Below are 20,331 nucleotides of genomic sequence, written 5' to 3'. Positions count from 1 at the left end.
CTCAGATATCATTTGGGCACCGGAGCTGCCTCGTTCATACATAGGGAGACCGTAGAAACCAAGGAGCAATCTGTTCCCTGGGCCCGGCCCAGAGTGTGCAGAAGTGTGTACAAGTCCGGCTCTTTGCTTCCATGTGGGACACACGCGGAGGCAGAATTCACACTCGGGGCTCAGAATGAGTCTGAGAATCCACCCGGAACTGCAGCTTTGCTTAGCTTCCCCCTTTCCCTGCCCGGCATGCCCTCTCTTACTGGGTTCTCCTAGGAGACTTTCTTTAATGAATGACTGGTACCTAAGCTCAGGGCCTGCTTCTGGAAGAACTTGACCTGCGGTGGCCAACACCCAAATCAGTCCTTTTACATGTCCATCTTGAACCCTCCCTCAACAGCTGATCCAAGGGTTCACCCTCACGCCCTCAGTCCAAGCCCCTCGCCAACGGCAGAGAATTTGGACCCCACTTTATGGAGGAATCGGTTAGCCCTGAAGCCCTTAGCTTTCTCTTTCTCTTCCTCCCGCAAACAAGGCTGTTGGTGAGGACTACTACCACCCCTCCCTGCTCCCTCCCTCCTCCCTCCCTACTCCCTCCCTGCTCCCTCCCTGCTCCCTCCTGCCCTGGGCTCAGCACGCATCCTACCTCACCTCTGCATAGACCAGTTCAAAACCCTACCCTGCATTTGGGCCTCTGGTCCTGTGAGCCCCTGAACCAGCGAGAGGGAATACAGGATGCCCTAAATGAGACTGGGCACACATGGAAACCCGGCAGTTAGGTGACAAAATGCATCACGTATTCACCTCCATGTTGAGAATGAATGAAAGGATTAGTATTTTTCTGACTACTTAAATGACATAACTTGAGTTTCTGTTGTCCTTCGCATTTTACAGACGAAGAAACTGCGGCTCGGAAGGGCCAAGTGACTCCCCAAACGTGGTAGCATCAGAACTTCGGGTCCCTCACCCTAAGTCCTGTGCTCCTGGGTTCGGAAAGGTTGCCGTCCAGCTTCTCTGCCTGTGTGTTCTGGTACCTTGGTATGAGGCAAGCCTATTTTGAACTCCACCCGAAGGACCTTATTTACTAGTGGGTATTACATATTTAAAAGCCCTCTCTCCTCTGTTACTCTATCAATATCTGTGCTGTTTAAAGAATCCCAGGCGTGTAGACCAGGGCAGCTATTCTGGAGAGCAACCAGACACGTGTATGTCCTATGGCCCAGCAATTTCACCCCTGGGCATATACGTAGGGCTCACATTGGGCCACCTAGATGGATGGTCATCACAAATCAGTGGTGACAGAGATATAGAAGGACGCTGGGTGTCCATCATCGGGAGAGTAAACAGGTAAGGTGTGGTCAAGGCATACAGGGGCGTTATGCAGCAGCCAGAAGCAAAGGCTTGATGTGTATGCAGCAACACGGAAGGTCTTAAAAAGATCTTTTGATGAAGAAAGTAGAAAACAGAACGAAAGCTGGGATATCACTTCAGTGAGCTAAAAATACACGCGCACGAAACAACAATGGACATTTTAAAAGAACGCGTTCAAAGAAAAAGACACCTACCCAAAAGGTTGCCTATTAAAGAGAGGGTTATGTAAGCATGGCGTGGAGAGAGAAGGGTTAAAACGGTTTGCGAGGGCCTTGCTGTGCAGCGCGAATGCACTGTGGTTTCGATCACATAGCCTGATAACGAAAGACGAGTTCTTCGGTTTGTCGTGACCGTCCTGATTTGACCTGAATTAATTACTGAAATCTTCTCGTTTCAGGTGTTTTCCTTGGCCAAGTGTGGAGTAAGGATGGGGGAAGGGGGAGTAACATTTATTAAGTAAGTGATGTGGCCCATAAGTATAAGCACAAAATCTGAAGCCTGATGTGAGTGAAGCAGGCAGGGTGTGAGGCAGTAGGGAGAGGTGGGAACTGTGGCCCCTTGAAGAAATGTCCCTTTAAAGGGATCGCCTTCCACTCAGCTCCAATTTCATCCCCGTGGGAGAGCATAGCCCTAGAGTGGTCAGAATTTCAGAATATCCAAGGGAAGGTAAAAGTGCAGATTCTTAGATAAAATTTCAGATTTTTTAACGCTTGCGACTAATTTTTTAAAACACCGTGTCGGCTAGAAATTCAAATCTTAGCTCCTCCACCAACTCGTTGTGTGACCTAGAGAATGTACAGTATTTAACTCTCTAAGGCTTAGCCAGTTCCCTTGTCCATGAATGAAGATCCTGAGACCTCCCTGGCCAGGTGTTTAAATGAGCCTTATGATAGAAGTCCAGGGTATGGCTCTCAGTCAGGAAGAGTCATTAATCACGGAGCACCTGTTGCGTGTTGAATACGCTAATGTATCCTCAATGCACGTTTTCCAGATAAAAAAAGAAAACTGATACTCACAGGAATGGAAGATTAAGTAGAAGAATCGGGTAGAAAAACACTACCTTCCCCAAATGCGATAAAAAGGTCTGGGTAAAATGGGATTGAAATAATTTATAAATAAAGTTTGTGGATTAAAAGGGCTCTACGTAAAGCCGAGGTGATTATTGAACTGCCTGACTCCTAATGAGCTACTGGAGTCTCTAACAAAGACATCTACAGTCCCAGAGGCACGTGGACTTCGCCGGGGGCAGCAGCAGGTATGCGTTTACACACGCCAGCTTGTGCCACCCTGTGCTGGTTCAAAATTCGAGTTTTCCAGAACCCCAAGAGCTACTCGTTACATGTGGCCACTATGGTAGGAGCCACGACGAGAGTATTTACACCACAGAAATTGGCAGCCACTACAGATCAGGCCTTGTTTTCTTCCCTGGAGAACTGGTTGTCAAATATTTGCCACTGCAGGTAGCCCAGCGACATTTACCATTCAGGCAAAATCATCCCTTCGATTCTCACAGGCCAGGCCTCACGTGCACGCTTGCCTTTCCCTCTGCACGGCCTCAATTCCTAGAAGCAACGTCGGGACAGGAAAAAAAATCTCCTTGACACTGATGGTTAATGATTCGTTGGAGATCTGACAGGAGGGATTATTGGTCAGTGAGGGAAAAACACTTTTTCACTTAAAGATGGCAAAAGCCCAGATCGAAACGGGAAGCTTCCGCCCTATCTGGACGGGTAGGTGGGATTGTCTGTGACTATAAGAAGCTGAAAAGGGACACTAGCAAAATGTTCTGGTTGGCAAAATGAAGTGACAAATATGAGTCTCCCAGCTCCCCAGCAGGGCTCACCTTAGTCCTCTAGGGGAGGGAGGCTCAGTTAAGGCAAACAGGAGCAGATGGGCAGCTCGGGGCAAACAGTGTGGCCTTCGGAGGAACTGTAAGTCACTGTTTGCAGGCTCCTGGTGCTCTGAGGAAGTGATCAAGGCACCCCGACATCATGAGACCGAAGCCCCAGGCAGAAAAGGGGGATGCCACTCTACCTGTCCTACAAAATCCGCCTCATCCCAAGAGCAGGCCAGGGAAGCTGTGATTTTCACAATGGGCAAGACTGGTTTTCTTGTTCCTTACAGCTCAGTGAGCATTATGCCCATCCCAGGCCAGATTCAAGATCGGATCGCTAAGAGGATAGTTTGTAAGATGCGACAAAGCAAGTAGCATGCTAGGAACCAGCAGGGGTCCACTGGGAACAGACCTCGTCAGCCAAACCTGTGTTTTGAATTTTCTTTACTTAGTAGAAGGTCAGCCTATGTTTGCTAGCTTAATAAATTGAATCGTCTGTTGCATCTGATAGATATCACAGCCCAGTTGCCTACAGAAGCCAGGCAGATGATATAAACAAGTGCAATAGGCTGGCAGTGAGGCAGTAGGGAGAGGTGGGGACTGTGGTACAGCAATGAGAAATGCCCCATTAAAAGTGGTGACAGGGAGTAGGGGCTTCTACTTACCTATGTTATATCGCCATGGGGTAATATAAGTCTAAGCTTATCAGAGCTTCAAATTCTTCAAGGGAAGCTGAAAATTCAGAATAGTATGTAAAATCTCTGAATTTTTAAAAATGCTTTAAATCGGTTCATAAGTTTTTAAAAACATATGGCAGGCAAACAGAACACTAAATCTAACACAGGGGCTACCAGCTTCCGATCTTCGCTATAATCCATACGTAGATTTCAATAAGGCACGTGGTGATATTTAGCTGTGATTTTCGGTTGAGGATCACATGGAGGAATATGAGAGAGAGAGAGAATACATTAATGTCGGCCCGGACATGGGTTTCTGGTGCTGTTGGGTTCTCCCTCTCATTTACATAAGTGGTTCAGATTAGGATCCAGGAGGTAAGCTTACCAGCGTGTTTCTACCACCAAGCTAGGAAGCATCTCAAATATGCTGGGCAACAGGCAGACTCAAAATGAAGCAGAGCTCAGCGATCTGGAGAAGGGGCGAGGTCAGAGAGACGGCCCTGTCGGGCACTGACCACCCGGCTGCACTTAGCAGCTTCCCACCCGCTCTGCTATTCCAGTCTGGGTGCTGTTTGGCCGACGCCCTCCCCTCGGCACTCCCGTTCCACTCCCTGTCTTTGATTTGAGCCCTCGGAAACGATAAATGCCATTGCCACCGACCTGCATCGGCCAGCACGAGAAAACCAAAACGACGCCCGTCTCCCCAAATGAGTCGTCTTGGAAAGAAGAGACAAAGCTCTCACCATTTTCAGACCACGAGATCGTGCACCTAGAGAAGCCAAAAGAAGATGTTCGAAAAACGATCGGAACTGGTGAGATCACTCAGAAAGATGGTTCCGAGCACCGTACAAAAAAATGTAACTTTCCTAGACACTAACATAACCCAATCAGAAAACGTCATGAAAAAGACAGCCCCTGTCTGCCGAAGCAGCTAAAACTACTTCACACCCAGGAACAGCAAAGATGTAAGAACTATATGGAGAAAATGTAAAAGACAGCGTGAAAGAGATGCAGAAGAAAATCTGAAGAAATGGAAAAAGAGGCCATGTTCTCCGACAGAAGGACTCGATATTACAAGGAGATAAGTGATCTTCTAATTAATCTATAAATTCAATGTAATTACATAAAAATTCTGACTGGAATTTTTAGGGAATTTTACAAGCTGATCATAAAATTCACCTGGAAAAGAAAATGCGTGGAAACCACCAAGGAATAAAGAGAAGAATAATAAATATGAGTGGGATAAGAACAGGCTGGTCAGTCGGTGGAACGGAATGAAGAATCCAAACTCGGATGAGGACTATGTGGAAATGTAGCGTGTGATATGATGGCATTTTGAATCAATGGCAAGGGATATGATATGTTAGTATATGTTATGGCTATACATTTGGAGGATGGGGTTATATTCCTTATTTTATACCCAATGTAAAAATAAAGAAAGAGCTAGACATTAAAGCATATTACCAAAGTGCTAGGAAAAATGATATTTTCCCTGGGTAAATGATCCCCACGTGAGTGGTTCACAAAACCCAGAATCCATAAATGAAAACATTTTACTGCATAAAAGCTGTAAACTTCCACATGACAAATGAACCATAAACAAAGACTTTTTTTTTAAGATGACAGGCTGGGAGAAAATATTTATAGCATAAGTAACCAAATAATTAATATGCAAAACATATGAAGAGCTTTTTTTAATCAGAGAGATTTTTAAAAAGGGGAAAAACTGACAAAGAATATAAATAGGCATTTCATAGGTAAAATAATGCAAATGACCAGTGCAGGGGTGGGGGCGGGGGGAACGAAAATTACTTATCCTCGTTTCTAATGAGGAAAATGCAAAATAAAATATCAAGGTTGCGCATTTCACCCACAGTTTGACAAAAATCAAAGGCACTATCGATGTCCCATATTGACATGATGTGGGGACACAGTGGATGTCGAGTGACATCAGGTGGGAGATGGATCATTTGAAGAGGATTTTAGCAGGGTGACACGACTACTTCTACAGCAAAAGTAGACATTTCTTCAACTTAATAACGTTTTATCTTCAAGAAAACTCACGCGTGTGCTCAAAGGTGCACACTTGCCTTGCTGATGATAAACATTTGGGTTTTTGTAGTAACAAGGAGAAAAAAAGAAGGAAATCGTCTAAGTGTCCATCCTCAGAGGCTGGTGAACTGTAGCGTACGATAGACAAGCACAAAGTTAAAACGTCAGTTAAAAAACTATAGTTAACAACACTGTATTGCATATTTGGGAGCCATTAAAAGAGTAGGTCTTAAAATTTCTCATCGCATGAAAAAAACGTAATTCTGTGTGATGATGGACGTTAACTAGACTTATCGTGGTCACCATTTTGCAATAGATACCATATCAAATCATCACGTCGTACACCTGAAACTAATACAATGATATATGTCAATTATATCCTGATTAAAACAATAAAATACCCCCCTCCCGAAAAGCACACAGGTTTATGAATTGACTTAGCTAGATCTCAAAGACGGATTACTAAGAAAAGAAAGGAAATTGCAGAGCCATATGTGTGGCTCATTCCATCTACGGAAAAAAAAGAAAACAAAAAACAAACGCGTTTGTCTAGGCTCATATCCCCATGTAAATGCACACGAGAAGGTAAATGCCACATCGCTGACGGTGGTGACCGCCATGGAGGAGAGAGAATCGTGGAAATGGTGAGGGCGGCCCTTCACTTTCTGCTCTGTGTTTCTGTTTGGTTCGAACGCTTTTAAAAAGTATTTTCATGTTCTATTTGGGTTGAAAAGAGAGTAAAAAGAGAAGAAAACGAGAAAGGGAAAGAAAGCAGGGCACGACTGTCGTAAGCAGAACGGCTGTCCCCCCGCAGCCGGGGTCCCCTCTGCCTGCCCCTGGCCTGAAGGAGCGCCCACCTGAGAACGAGCATTCCTGCCAAGGGCCCGCCTCGCGGTCCCCGTCCCCGCTCGCAGGGCCACCAGCGAGGCTTTAAACAACAACAGGTTTTAAAGAAACAAAAAACAACCAAAAAATCACCCGCCACCCATTTTTTGCTCTGGGGGGATTTAAATTCAACACATATGCTTTTCCCAGAGGGGCATAGGGAAGAAAAGGTAATTTTTAAAAAAACTAATGTTAAAATTATTATATGAGTATGGAATTTTATTTTGGAGTGATGAAAATGTTTGGGAACTAGACAGGGGTGACGTCTGCAAACCATTGTGAATGTGCTAAATGCTGTGGAATCTGTCACTCGAAAACAGTTAATTTTAGATGATATGAATTTCACCTCAATTAAAAATAACAACAGCAAACAACCCTCCAGGCTCCTTGCTGATGGCAGAACTGAGCCCAAAGTCCCCGCCTGGGGTTCAAGCCCTTTTCAATGTGGTCTCAACCTCCCTTCCCCCAATCTTCTCTGCCAGGACTCCTATTGGGGACCACCACCCTCCACAAGCTACAGCAGTCTTACCCCCAGATTTTCTGAGATAATCCCATTTCCTGTAGTAGTAAGTTTTAAATAAACAGGCGAAATGTAAAACGGAAAAAAATTATTATTATAAAAGTTATATCTCAGTCGTGGTTTGAACCAATGGCAACAGAACCAAAGGGTACAAATTGGAAAGTTGAAGCCCCCCTTTCCCTCACTGGTACCCTCTGTCCTCACCCCACAGTTACAGTCTCTCAGATATCTTTCTTGTCACTCTGAAGTATGTCCAATCCTGTGTCTGTAATCTACCCCCTAACACACAGAACCCAAAACTCCCATACTATACTATTATCCTGCAACAACTTCTTTCACAGAGACATTTCCCCTGATTACGTACAGCTCCGTTCTAATTTTTTAAACAACTTGCATAGTCTTCCGGCTGCCTGTGCACAGTTTATGGGACAGTTCCCAATCAATCACGATGGGTTTCTTGCTGGTTCTTATTGGCCCCTCATTTGAAGCAGTGCTGCAGCGAATGTCCTAGTGAGTACGTCTTTGCCTGCGTGACCTCTTGGGGTTGTTCCTGACGGGGAGGCACCCCACCCCCGGGGTCCAGGCTCTACAGATGTTCATGGGTATGGGCAATTTACCCTCAAGAGCCTGTGCCTCCACTTGGGCTCCCTCCTGTCAGGTGTGAGACTTTCTGCTGCTTCCCCCACCTCCACGTGGCCGTCAAACTTTCATGTGCGAGGGAAGCGCTTGAAGATCTTGTGTGAATATTGATTCTGAATCAGTAGGTCTGGGGCTTGGCTCTCTGCACTTCTAACAGGCTCCCAGATGCTGCTGATGCTGCTGGTCTGTGGACCACGCTGAGTAGCAAGGCACTCGAGCAGGGGTCCCCAATCCCCGGGCCGTGGACCGGTACTAGTCAGTGGCCTGTTAGGAACCGGGCCGCACAGCAGGTGGGCAGCAGGCAGGCAGCGAAGCTTCGTCTGTATTTGCAGCCGCTCCCCAGCGCTAGCATCATCGCCTCGGCTCCGCCTCGGATCATCGGGTGTTAGATTCTCAAAGGAGCACCGGTGCCTGGTGCCAAAAAAGTTGGAGACCACTGCTTTAGAGCAAGAAAATAATGTGACCCTTACATGTGATTGTGATTGAAATTGTTCTAGGAGCCACATTTCTTAAAGTTTTATAAAATCAGGTGGAATTAATTTGATGACTGTATTTTATGTAATCCAGTATATCCAAAATATTAGGATTTCGATTTGTAATAAAAAATTATCGAGATATATTCTTTTCTTTCCTGCTTTCTCTCCTTCCTCTTCTTTGTATACTAAGTCTTTGAAATCCAGGGTGCATTTTACACGTCGCAAATCTCACTTCGGATCAGCCGTCTTCCGAGGGCTCGGTGGCCACGTGTGGCAAGTGGCCGCCCCATTGCCCAGCTTTAGAGACTGTCTCGGGCTCTGCCAGAGAGAAGAGCAGCAGGACATCTGCTTCTCAGCCCCCAGGGAGCGACACAGGTCTAACAGGGAGGGAGGCCCAAGAGGGGCCCTCAGGAGGCCCCATGCTTTTCTGCCGAAGGGAGTGTGGCCTGAAGCCACCGTGGGACTGACGGTAGGAGGGAGCTCTGGACAGCACAGGGACTCCAAGCAATGACACTGTAATTAATACCATTACTACTATCTGTTCCTAGGCAATGTTCCCAATAACTTTTTTTTTCCACATTTTTCAGAGTCGAGATATAATTGACCTATAACATTATATTAGCTTCAGGTATACAATATAACGATTCGATATTTGTATATTCAACATGAAGTGACCACCGCGGTCAGTCTAATCAACATCCATCACTGTTACAAGTTTTTTTCTTGCAATGAAAACGTTTAAGATCTCTTCCCTCAGCATCTTTTAAATATACAATACCATAGAGTTAATGACAGCCACAGGCTGGGCGTTACACCCTAGGACAATTTATCCCACTGGAAGTTTGTACATTTTGACCTCCCAACAGCTGAAAGAGAATCATAACACACTTGAAATTGTGCCAAGTCCGTTGTAGCTGATCAGGCACGAGACTATTATTGCTACATTTTTGCAAATCTTTGCTTCCCCAAATATCAGAGGACTGTGGACATTTCAAGAATGCCTCAGTGAGCACTCGAGTGCTGAACATGAAGTCTTAAAGACTATTTTTAAGACGCTAAATATATTACCGGTTCTAACGTTAAGTTTTACAGAACCGTATTTACGCTGACAGACTCCCGAGAAGCAAGGCGTGCTTCGGTGTCCAGGTATCTGATTTCTGTTTCGTGTTTTCGATTCGAACTTCCGCACCCTTGCTGACTACTTTCCCAAGAGAAAAAGCGGAAATAACAAATATCGATCTGCAGCTATCCTTCTTAATACAAAAAAGGGAAAAGCAAAGTTAGCCAGGGGAATTGTCCCACGGTCCCAGCCGGGCTACACAAAGAACAGGGCTTCAGTGGCACTCAGATCGGAAGTAGCCTAGTTCCCCATTTCTCTTAGGACCTTCTGTGTGATCTTTCTGCTTCTTCCTGTACAACAGTTTTCATCATGGGGTCAAAAGTTGTTCACTCGCACCAGCTGGAAGATATCCTTTAAGTGCGATGCGTGCGGAGGCACTGAGGGGTGCAGAAGGCTGCATGCAGGGTGGGGAGGCGTCCCTGGGCACCTGGGGGCCAAGGACAGTCCCAGGGTCCAGGAGGCCTGGCTCCGTCTGCCTTAAGGTGAAGAGGGAGAGGGAGATGGGGGGGCGGGGAGACCTGCCGGGAGCCTCTAAGTCCTTCTCCAAGGCCGATATTCAGTTTGCCTTTGAGAGAGTCGGTTCCCTCTGCCACGGGCGAGGAAGGAAGCTCCTCCCCCTCACTGTTTCCATTTCCCTTTTCCTCTCACCCCGAGCCTTAGGTTCTGTCGTTAAGATGCTGCACGGTTCGCTCTCTCCCCCTTCAAGAGCTGTGCCACGTGCCGTTCGGCGCTGCGAGATGCAGATGGCATTATAACCGAGCAGGCTCATCGATGCTCAAAACCTGGGCATTGATGCTCAAAAGCCATCGAGGCTGCACCGGTCCCAGGAACAGGAGTGTTCTCCACTTCCCCACGGCAGGAGCCTAGAGGGATATTTTTATCCTTAATTACACCTCCCCGAGATGCTTTCCAGCTTGCTGCTTTTCTTATTGTGAAACTCTCGAGGTACTCTGGCAGAGACAGAAGGGACAGCTGGCAGACAGGCTCTGAGCCCTCAGCCTGGAGAGGAGCCACCTTGGAAAGAGGAAGCTTGGGGCGGCCCTTCGGTTAACTCTGCAGCTTACCCCCAAACCTCGCTGCTGCCCTCCCTTCACCCCAGACACAGTCCCCGCTGCACCCACTGTGCCCCAACACCACAGAGCAGATTACGAAACTGCCACCCTGAACACTCCCCTCTCCTAAACCTCCGTTGATGTCATTGTCACAGAAGGAATCAGCATTTTAGAGCAGGAAGACGTTTGGAGGCCTCTAGTCCCCCGCCTTCTCCCAGAGATGAAGAAATGGGGTCTTTCTTCCCTCGCTCATATGACACATTCACCCCCGCAGTCAATCATTTAGCAGGTATTTATTGAGTACCTACTATGCGTTAGGTGTTCTTCTAGGAGCTGCAGACACAGGGGTGAGCAAAACAGATGAGGCCTTGGCTCCCCTGGGCCTTATCTCCTCTTGGTGGAGACAGATGACAAAGGAATGAGTCAATAAATAACAAAGATAGTGGGCAGACAATGACCCTTCCAAGATGTCCACGTCCTGACCCTGGAGCCTGTGAAGACGTCGTGTTACACAGGGTCAGGGAGCTGAGATGCAGAGGGAATTTAGGTTGCTAGTTCTGAGATAGGGAGACTGTCTTGCATTACTCAGGGGCCCACTCAAATCCTGAGCGGCCTCTTAAAAGAAAAGAAGAAGCTGGAGACTCAGGACCAGAGAGACGCCTGGTGACAAAGCCTTGACCAGCTATCACTGGCTTTGAGGATGGAGAAATTTGACCAGGAGTCAAAGGATCTCAAGGCAAGAAAACAGATTTGCCCTCGAGCCTCCAGAGAGGACCACAGTCTTGCCAACACCCGACGTTAGCCCGGGGAGACCCATTTTGGACTTCTGGCCGAAAGACAATACATTTGTGCTGTTTTTTAATCGCTAGGTTTGTGGTCATTTGCTACAGCGTAAAAGGAAACAGATCCCACTTCAGAGAGTGTTACGGGCTACGAAGAAAAATACGTAGTCAGGCGTATGAGGGCGGCTGACGACGAGGGCGGAGCATGGCCTCAGACGGGGACACCTGGGAGCGATGTCGGGACAGTCAGCCCCAGGACAGAGTCCCAGGTAGAGACCAGAGCACGTGCAGAGAGCCCGGGGCAGGAAGGAGCTTTGTGCCCACAGGGGTAACGGTGTCCTTGCTGCCTTACCAGGAAGTGACCCCGTCTACCGTCTGGGTCCCCTGGCAGCCGTGGTCAGCTAACCTTTAAAGCTACTTGTTTGCACATCTGGTTTTCCTCTTTAAAGTCTAGGACTATGTCCTCTGGTCCTGTCCTTGTCCCAGTATGAGGTGCTAAGGCCTCTTCTTCGGGTCTTAAGAGTATATGTTTGCCAGAGATGTTGGATTTTGGAAAGTACATTTCTCCATTTCAAGACTTCGGGACATCTCTTCCCAAGTCTTGAGGGAGCATAAATACGGCGCAGAGAGTGGCACACACTCTGGTGGCCGTCAGCCTCCCAGGACAGCGGCAGCAGCTGAAATGAAGGGTCTGTGGGAACTCTCACTCCTTACTCTCTGATGCTGAGTCTCTGTGAAAACAACTAACTGACCACCTACTGATTAATTTAATATTTGGGGGAGAAATTTGGGTTATTTTATTTGGGGGTTGCTCAACATGGGTACCCCCTCTGCCAAGAACAGGGGTTTAAGGTAAACCTCAAAAGGTTTCGTGAGCACTGAGGAGTAGATAAAAGCACAGTCTCGAGACAAGCCCACCGGGCCGCTCATTCGGTGAATGGTCATGAATCCTGTATCTCGTGCCAGGCTCCAGGCAAACGAGACCCTCACCCTTGTTCCTGGGGCACCCACACTTCACTGGGGAGATGAGCACAGGGCCGAGTACACCCCACATGGCTAGGGCATAGTGGTGGGAAGAGGGGAAGCATTTGAGAAATGACAATTTTTTGGAGGGACTGGCAGGGCCATTCATTTCCTCCCATTCGAGGGGAGCTCCTTTTCCTGTAGAAGTTTCCTGAAACACTTTTACATCAAACTATATAAATCTGGGCTGCAGAGGATGATCTTGATCATTGCTTGTCTTCGGTTTATAAACTGAATGTCCTTCGAGGGCGGGGACTGCGTGTCGAGGCTGGCTCTTGCCCCTCCAGTGCCTAACTGACATTTGCTGAATGAATGAACAGGTGAACAGGTGGCCGTAGGGGTCTCTAAGCCAAGTCATGCTGACCTCAAGGAACACAGTCAGAAGATAAGGCTGTAACACCGACAAGACTCAGCTGAGAAGCAGGGTCATCCTGAGCTCACTCAAGAAGGCCACTGGCTCAAATGCCACACGACTCACAGCTGGTCCCACAGCTGGGGACAACCTTCGGTGGTCACGGAAGCAAAGGCTAGTAGCCAAAATGGCAGCAGCATCAGACTCAATCTGATGCTCACCTTCTAGCCGGGGGCCACCAAGCCAAGGAAGAGGAGAGTGGCCTGACCCATAGCATGGAAGTCAAATGACATCTCTGGTCTATGACTGAATAGTATGAACCAAGCAAACAGTGTTATCTCATCTGAGCCTAAATTTCCTTGTATTTAAAATGAGAATCGTGATAATATCTCCTTCTCAGGATTAAATTAAAAATCTTATATCAAGTGTCTGGCTCCTAACGAGGGCTCAAGAAATGGGAGTGACGATGAAAATGGATGGGGAGGTGGGTCCCTTTGGGAATTATGGGACCCTCCCTCCGACCCCTCTGGTATCCTCAAGGCTCTGTCCTACTGCTGCCTAGTGGGACCCCAGGCACCAGCCCCTGCCCTGACTCCCTGCCTCTGCCTTCTCCATCCTTCTAGGCTGGGTGACGTAGGCCCAATGAGCAGTCACATTCCTTGATTATCACATGGCAGGCACTGCCCGTAATTGCCTCGCGGAAACCATCACTTCGGCCCCGGAAATCTCCCTACACGAGAAGTACTGCCGTTACCCTAACTTTGGGAAGAGGAAGCGGAGGCTAGGGAAGCCTTCTCTGAAGATGCTCCTGCAGGAGCTGGTGAGAGCCTGGGAAGCAGCTGACTTCCTCCCACGGCTGCGAACAGGCAAAGCCTGCATGAGCCGGGGTGAAACCCCACGAGGAAGACCGTAGACAACCGGGCCAGTTCCAGAGGGAGACCGGCCGGATCAGGCAGGCTTGCACGAAAATGAAAAACTCAACGGCGAAATTAAAATCCGCACCGGAGGGGGGTGACGGCGACACTGAGACTGGGGCCCGGGGCACCCAGAATGCCCCGGGAATCGACCAAGGCAGGAAAATCAAGAGCGATGCGTCGACAGACACGGTGGACACCGTGGAGACCTGATTCAGGAATGACGAGTGCGTCAAGGGCGAACGTGTCATAACTTTTAAATGAAACAGGCAGCTCTGTCATAACTTTTACATGAAGGGGGCAGCAGAATTAATTCACTCGACAAATATTTGTTGAGGGCCCGCTATGTACCGGGAACGGCTCTAGGACAGGCGATAAATACATCGAGTAATAAGTATATAGAGTTGGCTCGTCGTAAGTGCTATAAAGGGAAGGGGCTGGGGGGCGACAGGTGAGGGTAAGTAGGTATTTTCATGGAGGAATCAGGAGGCCTCTCGGGAGGAAAGACTCTCTTCTGCTGGGTAACTCGAAGTAGCCTCTTGCTTCAAGTTCACCTGAAGGTCAGACCCAGAACCTGATCTTGAAGGGGGTAGCCGAGAGGAGAAGCTGAATTATTCTCCAACAAGAGAGTAACTGCTAAAACATTTTGATTGGGTTTCTGCGTGTATTTGTGTGCTTTTTCCGGTTAGGGTTGCAAAAAGGGATATTGAACCCCAGGATGTTTGCCATGGAGACACGTGGCGGGAAATGGCAGGAGTGTGTCATGCTAGCACAGTGCAGGCCACAGCTCTGCAGAGGGGACCGTGCATGTCAGACCACGGCTTAGGGGCTTTTGGTGCCGTGAAACTTGATGTCTGAATAAAGACTTTCATTTTCTGCTTTGAAATTCCCTTAGGATAGTCCAAACCATCACATGTTAGGATGCTTTTAGCCACAGGTAACAGAAAACCCTACCTACGTGAACAAAAAGAAAGCAATTATTTCAAAAACAGGAAGTCTGGAGGCTGGGCAGTGGCCAGGCTGGTTAATTCTGTTCGGTTAGCTCAGAGGCATCATCGAGGTCCCAGCTTCATTTCATTTTTCTGCTCTGCCCTCTGCATATTCACCTTGCTCTCCAGCTACCCGCCCTCTGGGTTGCAAGATGGCAGCAGTGGCCCCAGCTATGGCATCCTACGACAGCTTCCAAAGGGAGGAAGAGGACCATTTCATCCTTGTATCTCTTTCTAAGACAAATAAACCTTTACCAGAAGCCCCGAGCACACTTCCCTTCACATCTCATTGGTTAGAAATGCATCCTAGTCCCGCGCCTAAACCCACCCACCACCGCTGGTGCGGCCCTGGCTGAGCTCCGCTTTGTGCCACAAAGAGGGGATCGGCCACGTCCTGGGACAAGGTGGACCAGAAGCTGAGAGCACCAAAAGCAGAGACAAAATGGCCACGGGGAGGGGAAGAAAGTCAAGACAATCATTTTGGAGGTAGAGATGACAAATGGAAACCAGAAGAGCTGGAGTAAAAGCATCTCGAAGACCTAACGGACGGAACGTCGTCCAAGCCAAAGAAAGACCCAAGTTTGCAAAGCGAACAGGCCGAATACATTCTAGGGACTATGAATGAAGAGAAAATGGCGGGACGGAAAGGGATTCCCACCGGCTTCAGAGCAAAAAAAAAAAAAAAATGGTTCTCTATCATGGAGTCTGTACAGCGTGCATGTGGGTCTTTCTATATCACTAATCTCTCAAGGTGGTAGAATGACTCCTCTGCAGAATTTGGAGCGAATACTCGCTCCCCAGGAATTTTATCTCCATCAAATTCCCTTTCGAATGTGAAGACGTTGTGAGACATTCAGAAGCTTGGAAAACAGACCTGTCCATGGTCTATAGCAGGTCAATACCAAAATAAAACCGAAATGTGGGCTTCTAGGAGGTGGCAGGGATGGCACAAGGGGACTGACCGCATGGCCGCTGAGGACCCCTGCCAGCCCCACCGTTCTCGACGGGGCCGTGGAGCCCGACAGGGCGGCCCCGGCCCCGCGTGGCCCCGCGTGGCTCCTGTCGCCGTTCCCTTTCTGCTCCCTCTTGTGCAACATCAGGAAGTGTGTGCTAGAGCCACATCCTTCACCCGAGGGCTCCGGCGGAATCCGTACTTCACCCGCTGACCACTCAGAACAATAACAGCTGCCACCCTCTTCCTGAGCTTAATAACAATAGCTGAACCGTTTGCCTGCCCGGACGGCTTTTAGAAAGTCGTTTTGTTTTTCTCTCCCTCTCCAGAAGCCACACCACGCAGAGCAGCGCGACAGCCAGCCTCGGGCACCAGGAACTGAGTCATGAGTGTCTCACACGATCCGCCGTGCTTTTTCCTCTAAGCCAGGAAAGAATACCGAAAGCGTCTATGAGGCAGAGAGTTTCGAATTTCTTCTCCTAAACTTGCATCAAAACGTGTGCCTATTCTCGTCTTGACCTAAGCGGTCAGCATCCTGGCTACGATCTCGACCATGAGCAAAGGCAGGAAGTTCACGGCGAACGTTGACGCGGCTGGGGACTGGGGGTGGTTTTTATTTTCTGCTTTATTCTCGGTAGGGAGGGCGTCAGAAGAGCAAGGGGTTGTAGGAATGGAGCCTCGTTTACTCCAGGGCCTCATTGCTCAAAGGGCCTCATTTACTTTGTGGCGTTGGGTTTTAGGCAGCCAGTTATGTGACAGGTCGACAGGCCGGTGGCCTCCCCTCGCTAACGCTCAAGCTGGCCCGTCCGGACTGCATGTCCTGCCTCAAACTTATCCCGATGTTCCAGGGAGGTGGGACCCTAACAGCTCGCCCCGGACGTGCTCCTCAGAGCAGGCTCTCCCACGGGAATCAGGCCTGAGGGGCTGAGCCCACCTGCCTTCCTCCCTCACACAGCCCCCAGAGTGCCGCCCACCCCCAGGGCCAGCGGCTTGGCTCCAGGTCAGAAGGTTCTCGGGGCCTGAGGGTCAGAGCAGCTGCCGGACAACTGCTTAACAATTCCTCGGGCTACTGAGGTGACGGTGCAGAAAGCCACAGCCCAAGGAGCAGAGCAGAGGGAGCCTGATGGCCACAAAATCTGCCCCCCTTCCCACCGCTCCGAGGCCCTGCCTAGAATCTTCTAGAATACCACCTTCTCTGCCATCTCCTTGCCCCGGACCTGTTTCCTTCTTGTCTTCTGTCAAAGCTGCCCCCGGCCCTCACCCGCCTCTACTCCTCCCTTTCTCCCCCTCTCTCTGATCTCCTCCCCCCCGCCCCCCGTCTCTTTTTTTTTTCCTCTTTCGTTCGTTCTTTCCTCCTCTCTTCTCGTCTCATTTTGCTCCACGTCCCCTTTCTTCCCTCGCTTGGGCGTGAAGCAGAACTGACTTATGCTGGTCAGCAGAGCGATCGTTTTATTTGATGTTCCAGAGGATAAAGACAGCCAGCCGCTCCCCGACGCTGCCCGCCCACCGGGGCCGGGCACTTCGCATCTGCCCTGAGAGGCGCCGTGCGTGACTCTCGCTTTCCCACAGTTACATCCTCCCCCAAGGCCACGCACCGTCATGGCCTTGCCTCCCTGTCCTCCTAGGGCAGAGTCTGTCCTTCCCCCAGGGGACCCAACGCCCAGCCAGGTTCGGACAGGCTCTGGCTCAGAAAGAAAGAAGGGTCAGCTGAGGCTCCCACTTCTGCAGGTCTCGGCTACGTTTACCCTTAAAACACAGGGATTTAATAAAGTGATAGTTTACGTCCTCTCCTCCCTTCTCTGATTTCTCATAAATCCATGAAAGGTAGAGTGAGAACAAAGTCCCCGAGTGTCGGGGTCACTCCTCTTCCTCACCAAAACGAGGCTGTCACAGGCCACAAGGCTGTCACTGGCCACGAGGCTGTCACAGGCCACAATGCCCGGACTGACTTCACTAGGTCGCTCCGTAAAGAAGGAACAGGCAGTGGCTCTTTGGTTTCGACAAAAAGACAGAAGCCCCAGAAAGAAGAGGTGAGGTGATTAAGGCACGCAAGCCATCAGCTCCGTCGCCACTTTGCTTGGCCAGGTTTCAGGCTGGATTCTTATTTTAGGAGCTCCGTATTCTGATGGCACTAAACAGAGTCAGGTGTAAGAAATGTGTTATTTAGAAACTGCGGCTGAGCTCAGAAAAGAGTATGAGGTTTTGCCTCAACACGAAAAGAGGAACTCGAGTTAAAATAAGCAGTGGCCGATAACTGCTGAAGCTCCGTCTCATCGTGTGCCGGCTTCGACGTCTCCTCCCAGTATTTTAGTAAAGTGGTGTCTTTTTATAGGAACGCATATCTGAGGGGTGGAAACTTCCTCAGGCTACCTAGTCCCCACAGCTCCCTGTAACCTGGTTACCTGGTGTTGGCCACCAAGGAGGTCACAGGCCGAGTGCCGGGGTCAGGAGCAGACATGCCCAGCTCTTCTACGAAACCTGCCTGCCCACCGCCCTGGCTGAGTGTGGGCCTCAGGTAACCACACTCTGTCCCCACAACTCTCCCCCGGCCTCCTGGTGGTAGGCAACACCTGCTCCAAGGCAGCTGATTTATACAGACCAGTGGCCTCGGGGCAGCCCACACACAGAAAGCCGTTGGTGGCTGAGCCAACCAGATTCCCTCTTGGGACGGGGAACTGAGAAGTGAGCCTGTTCGTGGGAGAGGAGCAGACCCACACAGAGGGGCTGAGTGGCGGCAGGTAGCACCTGGGTGCAGGGCCCCACGCCCTCGTGGTCCCAGGCCCCGGGCCTCCTCTCCCGCTTGCCGCGTGCATCTCCACAAAGGCCCACCCCTTCCACGCGTCAGCCAGGGCAAGGATCGTGTTCTTCGCGATCCCCCACACCCGACGAAGCCCCCCGATTCTAAAGCCGCCATAGGACTGGCAGCGATTCAGGTGAATACAAGATACCACAGCAGCAAGGGCATGACGTGAGAGGCAGCAGACACCAGACACACGCTCTACTTTTACAGGCCATGGGCACACACTACCCCAGAAGCCACAGTCACGTCTTTTCCAGCTTAAGGCCTAGTCATACTTAAAGTATGGCTTGACTTTGAAGGAGGAGAAGAAACCGCAAGGGGAAAAAAGATCAAACGCGTTGACCAGCTTTTAACCTGAGGGTTTAGACTCGTTTCAGCAAATCACCTATAAAGAATGCCAGCCCCGCCGAGAAAGTTTATGCAGTCTTAGGCCTGGAAGAAACTGCAGAGGTCATCGAGGCCCTGCCCACCCCACGCTGGCCTTCCACTGGCGGCTGCGTCCCTGACAGGCGAGGAGCCCACCAGAGAGATGACCATTTTAATGACAAGCAGCCGCCGAGCGCTTGGAAAGACGGTCTCGTACCAGCTGTGCCCCGCCCAAGACACGTGGGTGGCCCAGACTGGCTACAGACGTTTCAACGGGTACTCGTTAGACGCTGACGTAGGTCCGCGCGTTGGGGCGACTCTCGGAGAAACGCTCCTTCGGGCGGAGCGAGTCCACTTGAGCCCAAGCTTGCAGCTCCCACAGAAACCCTGCTGCAGAGAGCCCGGGCCCCAGAGGCCCCAGAGACGATAGAGAAGCACACCTCTCACCGTGTCCCTCCCCGTCCCAAGTGGCTCCTTAAAGCAATTCCTTTGACGCCCACAACTAGTCTCCCCGGAGGCATTCTGCTCAGCACAGCTTCTCTCTCTGACACACTGTCACGCCTCCAGTGACTGGTGCCTATTGTCCAATCCTGGAGTCCAGCTCTGCTTCTACCGCTGCCCCCGACTCCTGCCCAAAATGCCACGAGCCCCCGGCCCTGGAACCAGACATCGCACCCGCCCCTCCCTATACTTCCACTTTCTTTACGGACCCTGTCACGGCTCCTCCGTGACAGGGCGTCCCAATCCTTGTCTGCCCTGGCTGCTCTCCTGGCCACGTGGGTGAACTTACCTCTCACCACAGTGCAGAGAACTGTCACTCTGGCCCTACTGGAGACAATGACGGTGTCACTTCCTTCATTCGGCCCACGCACCCCACCCCCGTGCCCTTTTAATGCCATCAGATAAAAAATAGCTTCCCCGGCCTCCATGTCACTAAGTTGTCATGCACTGTGGTCACACCAAGCCCGTGCTGTTCGTCACACCGACTGCGTGTCGGGTGGCCTTCCCAGACCTGGACTAGCACAAGCTGGGTTTTCTTTAACACTTAGTGGCAGGCTTTACACATTTGGGCTTAGTGCAGTCTGATGCCACGAGCATCGGCCTTTGACAGAACAGATCTCTGCACGTGGACAGGTTGTGTTTTGTGCTCATCTATTAAGTCATCTTCCAGCCCAGAAAATGCCATCCTCCCTGGTCCTCTGACTCTCACGCATCTGCGCGAGCCTCAGTCACTTCCCTCCGCCTCCGGGCATCTCTCTTCCCCATCGGTTCCCTTTCACACCTGTGAACACGAGTCAAGTCCGTCATGCCTGCTCCATCACATCGCTCCGTAAGGTCACGGTTTACCTGCTGAGCCATCCCCACCGTGAACTGCTAGGAGGACAGGCTCAGCCAGGCCTTCCTGTCCAGGCTGCTCGAGGCACGTGCTTCTCCCCCTTTTCTCCCTTTCTCCGCCAGTTCAGGCCGCAGGCAGGATCGCAGCTCTAGGTTTGTAGAGGGCTTACCTGAACGGTGAACTTATCATCTTCGTTGGGCAGG

The 20,331-nt window shown here is 50.1% G+C and overlaps 1 protein-coding gene across 1 annotated transcript in view; it reads right to left on the bottom strand.

Annotated features, from left to right (window-relative positions):
• The window catches only part of INPP5D (inositol polyphosphate-5-phosphatase D), a 138,260-nt gene that overhangs the window by 100,397 nt on the left and 17,532 nt on the right, over nucleotides 1-20,331 (bottom strand). The window contains exon 2 of the mRNA XM_023523773.1: nucleotides 20,298-20,331. Coding sequence (XP_023379541.1) covers nucleotides 20,298-20,331 — 34 coding nt within the window. The remainder of the gene's footprint in view (nucleotides 1-20,297) is intronic.

This window comes from Pteropus vampyrus, unplaced genomic scaffold (assembly GCF_000151845.1).
Source record: "Pteropus vampyrus isolate Shadow unplaced genomic scaffold, Pvam_2.0 Scaffold411, whole genome shotgun sequence".
Lineage (NCBI taxonomy): Eukaryota > Metazoa > Chordata > Mammalia > Chiroptera > Pteropodidae > Pteropus > Pteropus vampyrus.
Note: the sequence above shows the minus strand (reverse complement) of the source record. Positions and strands in the feature narration are given on the sequence as shown.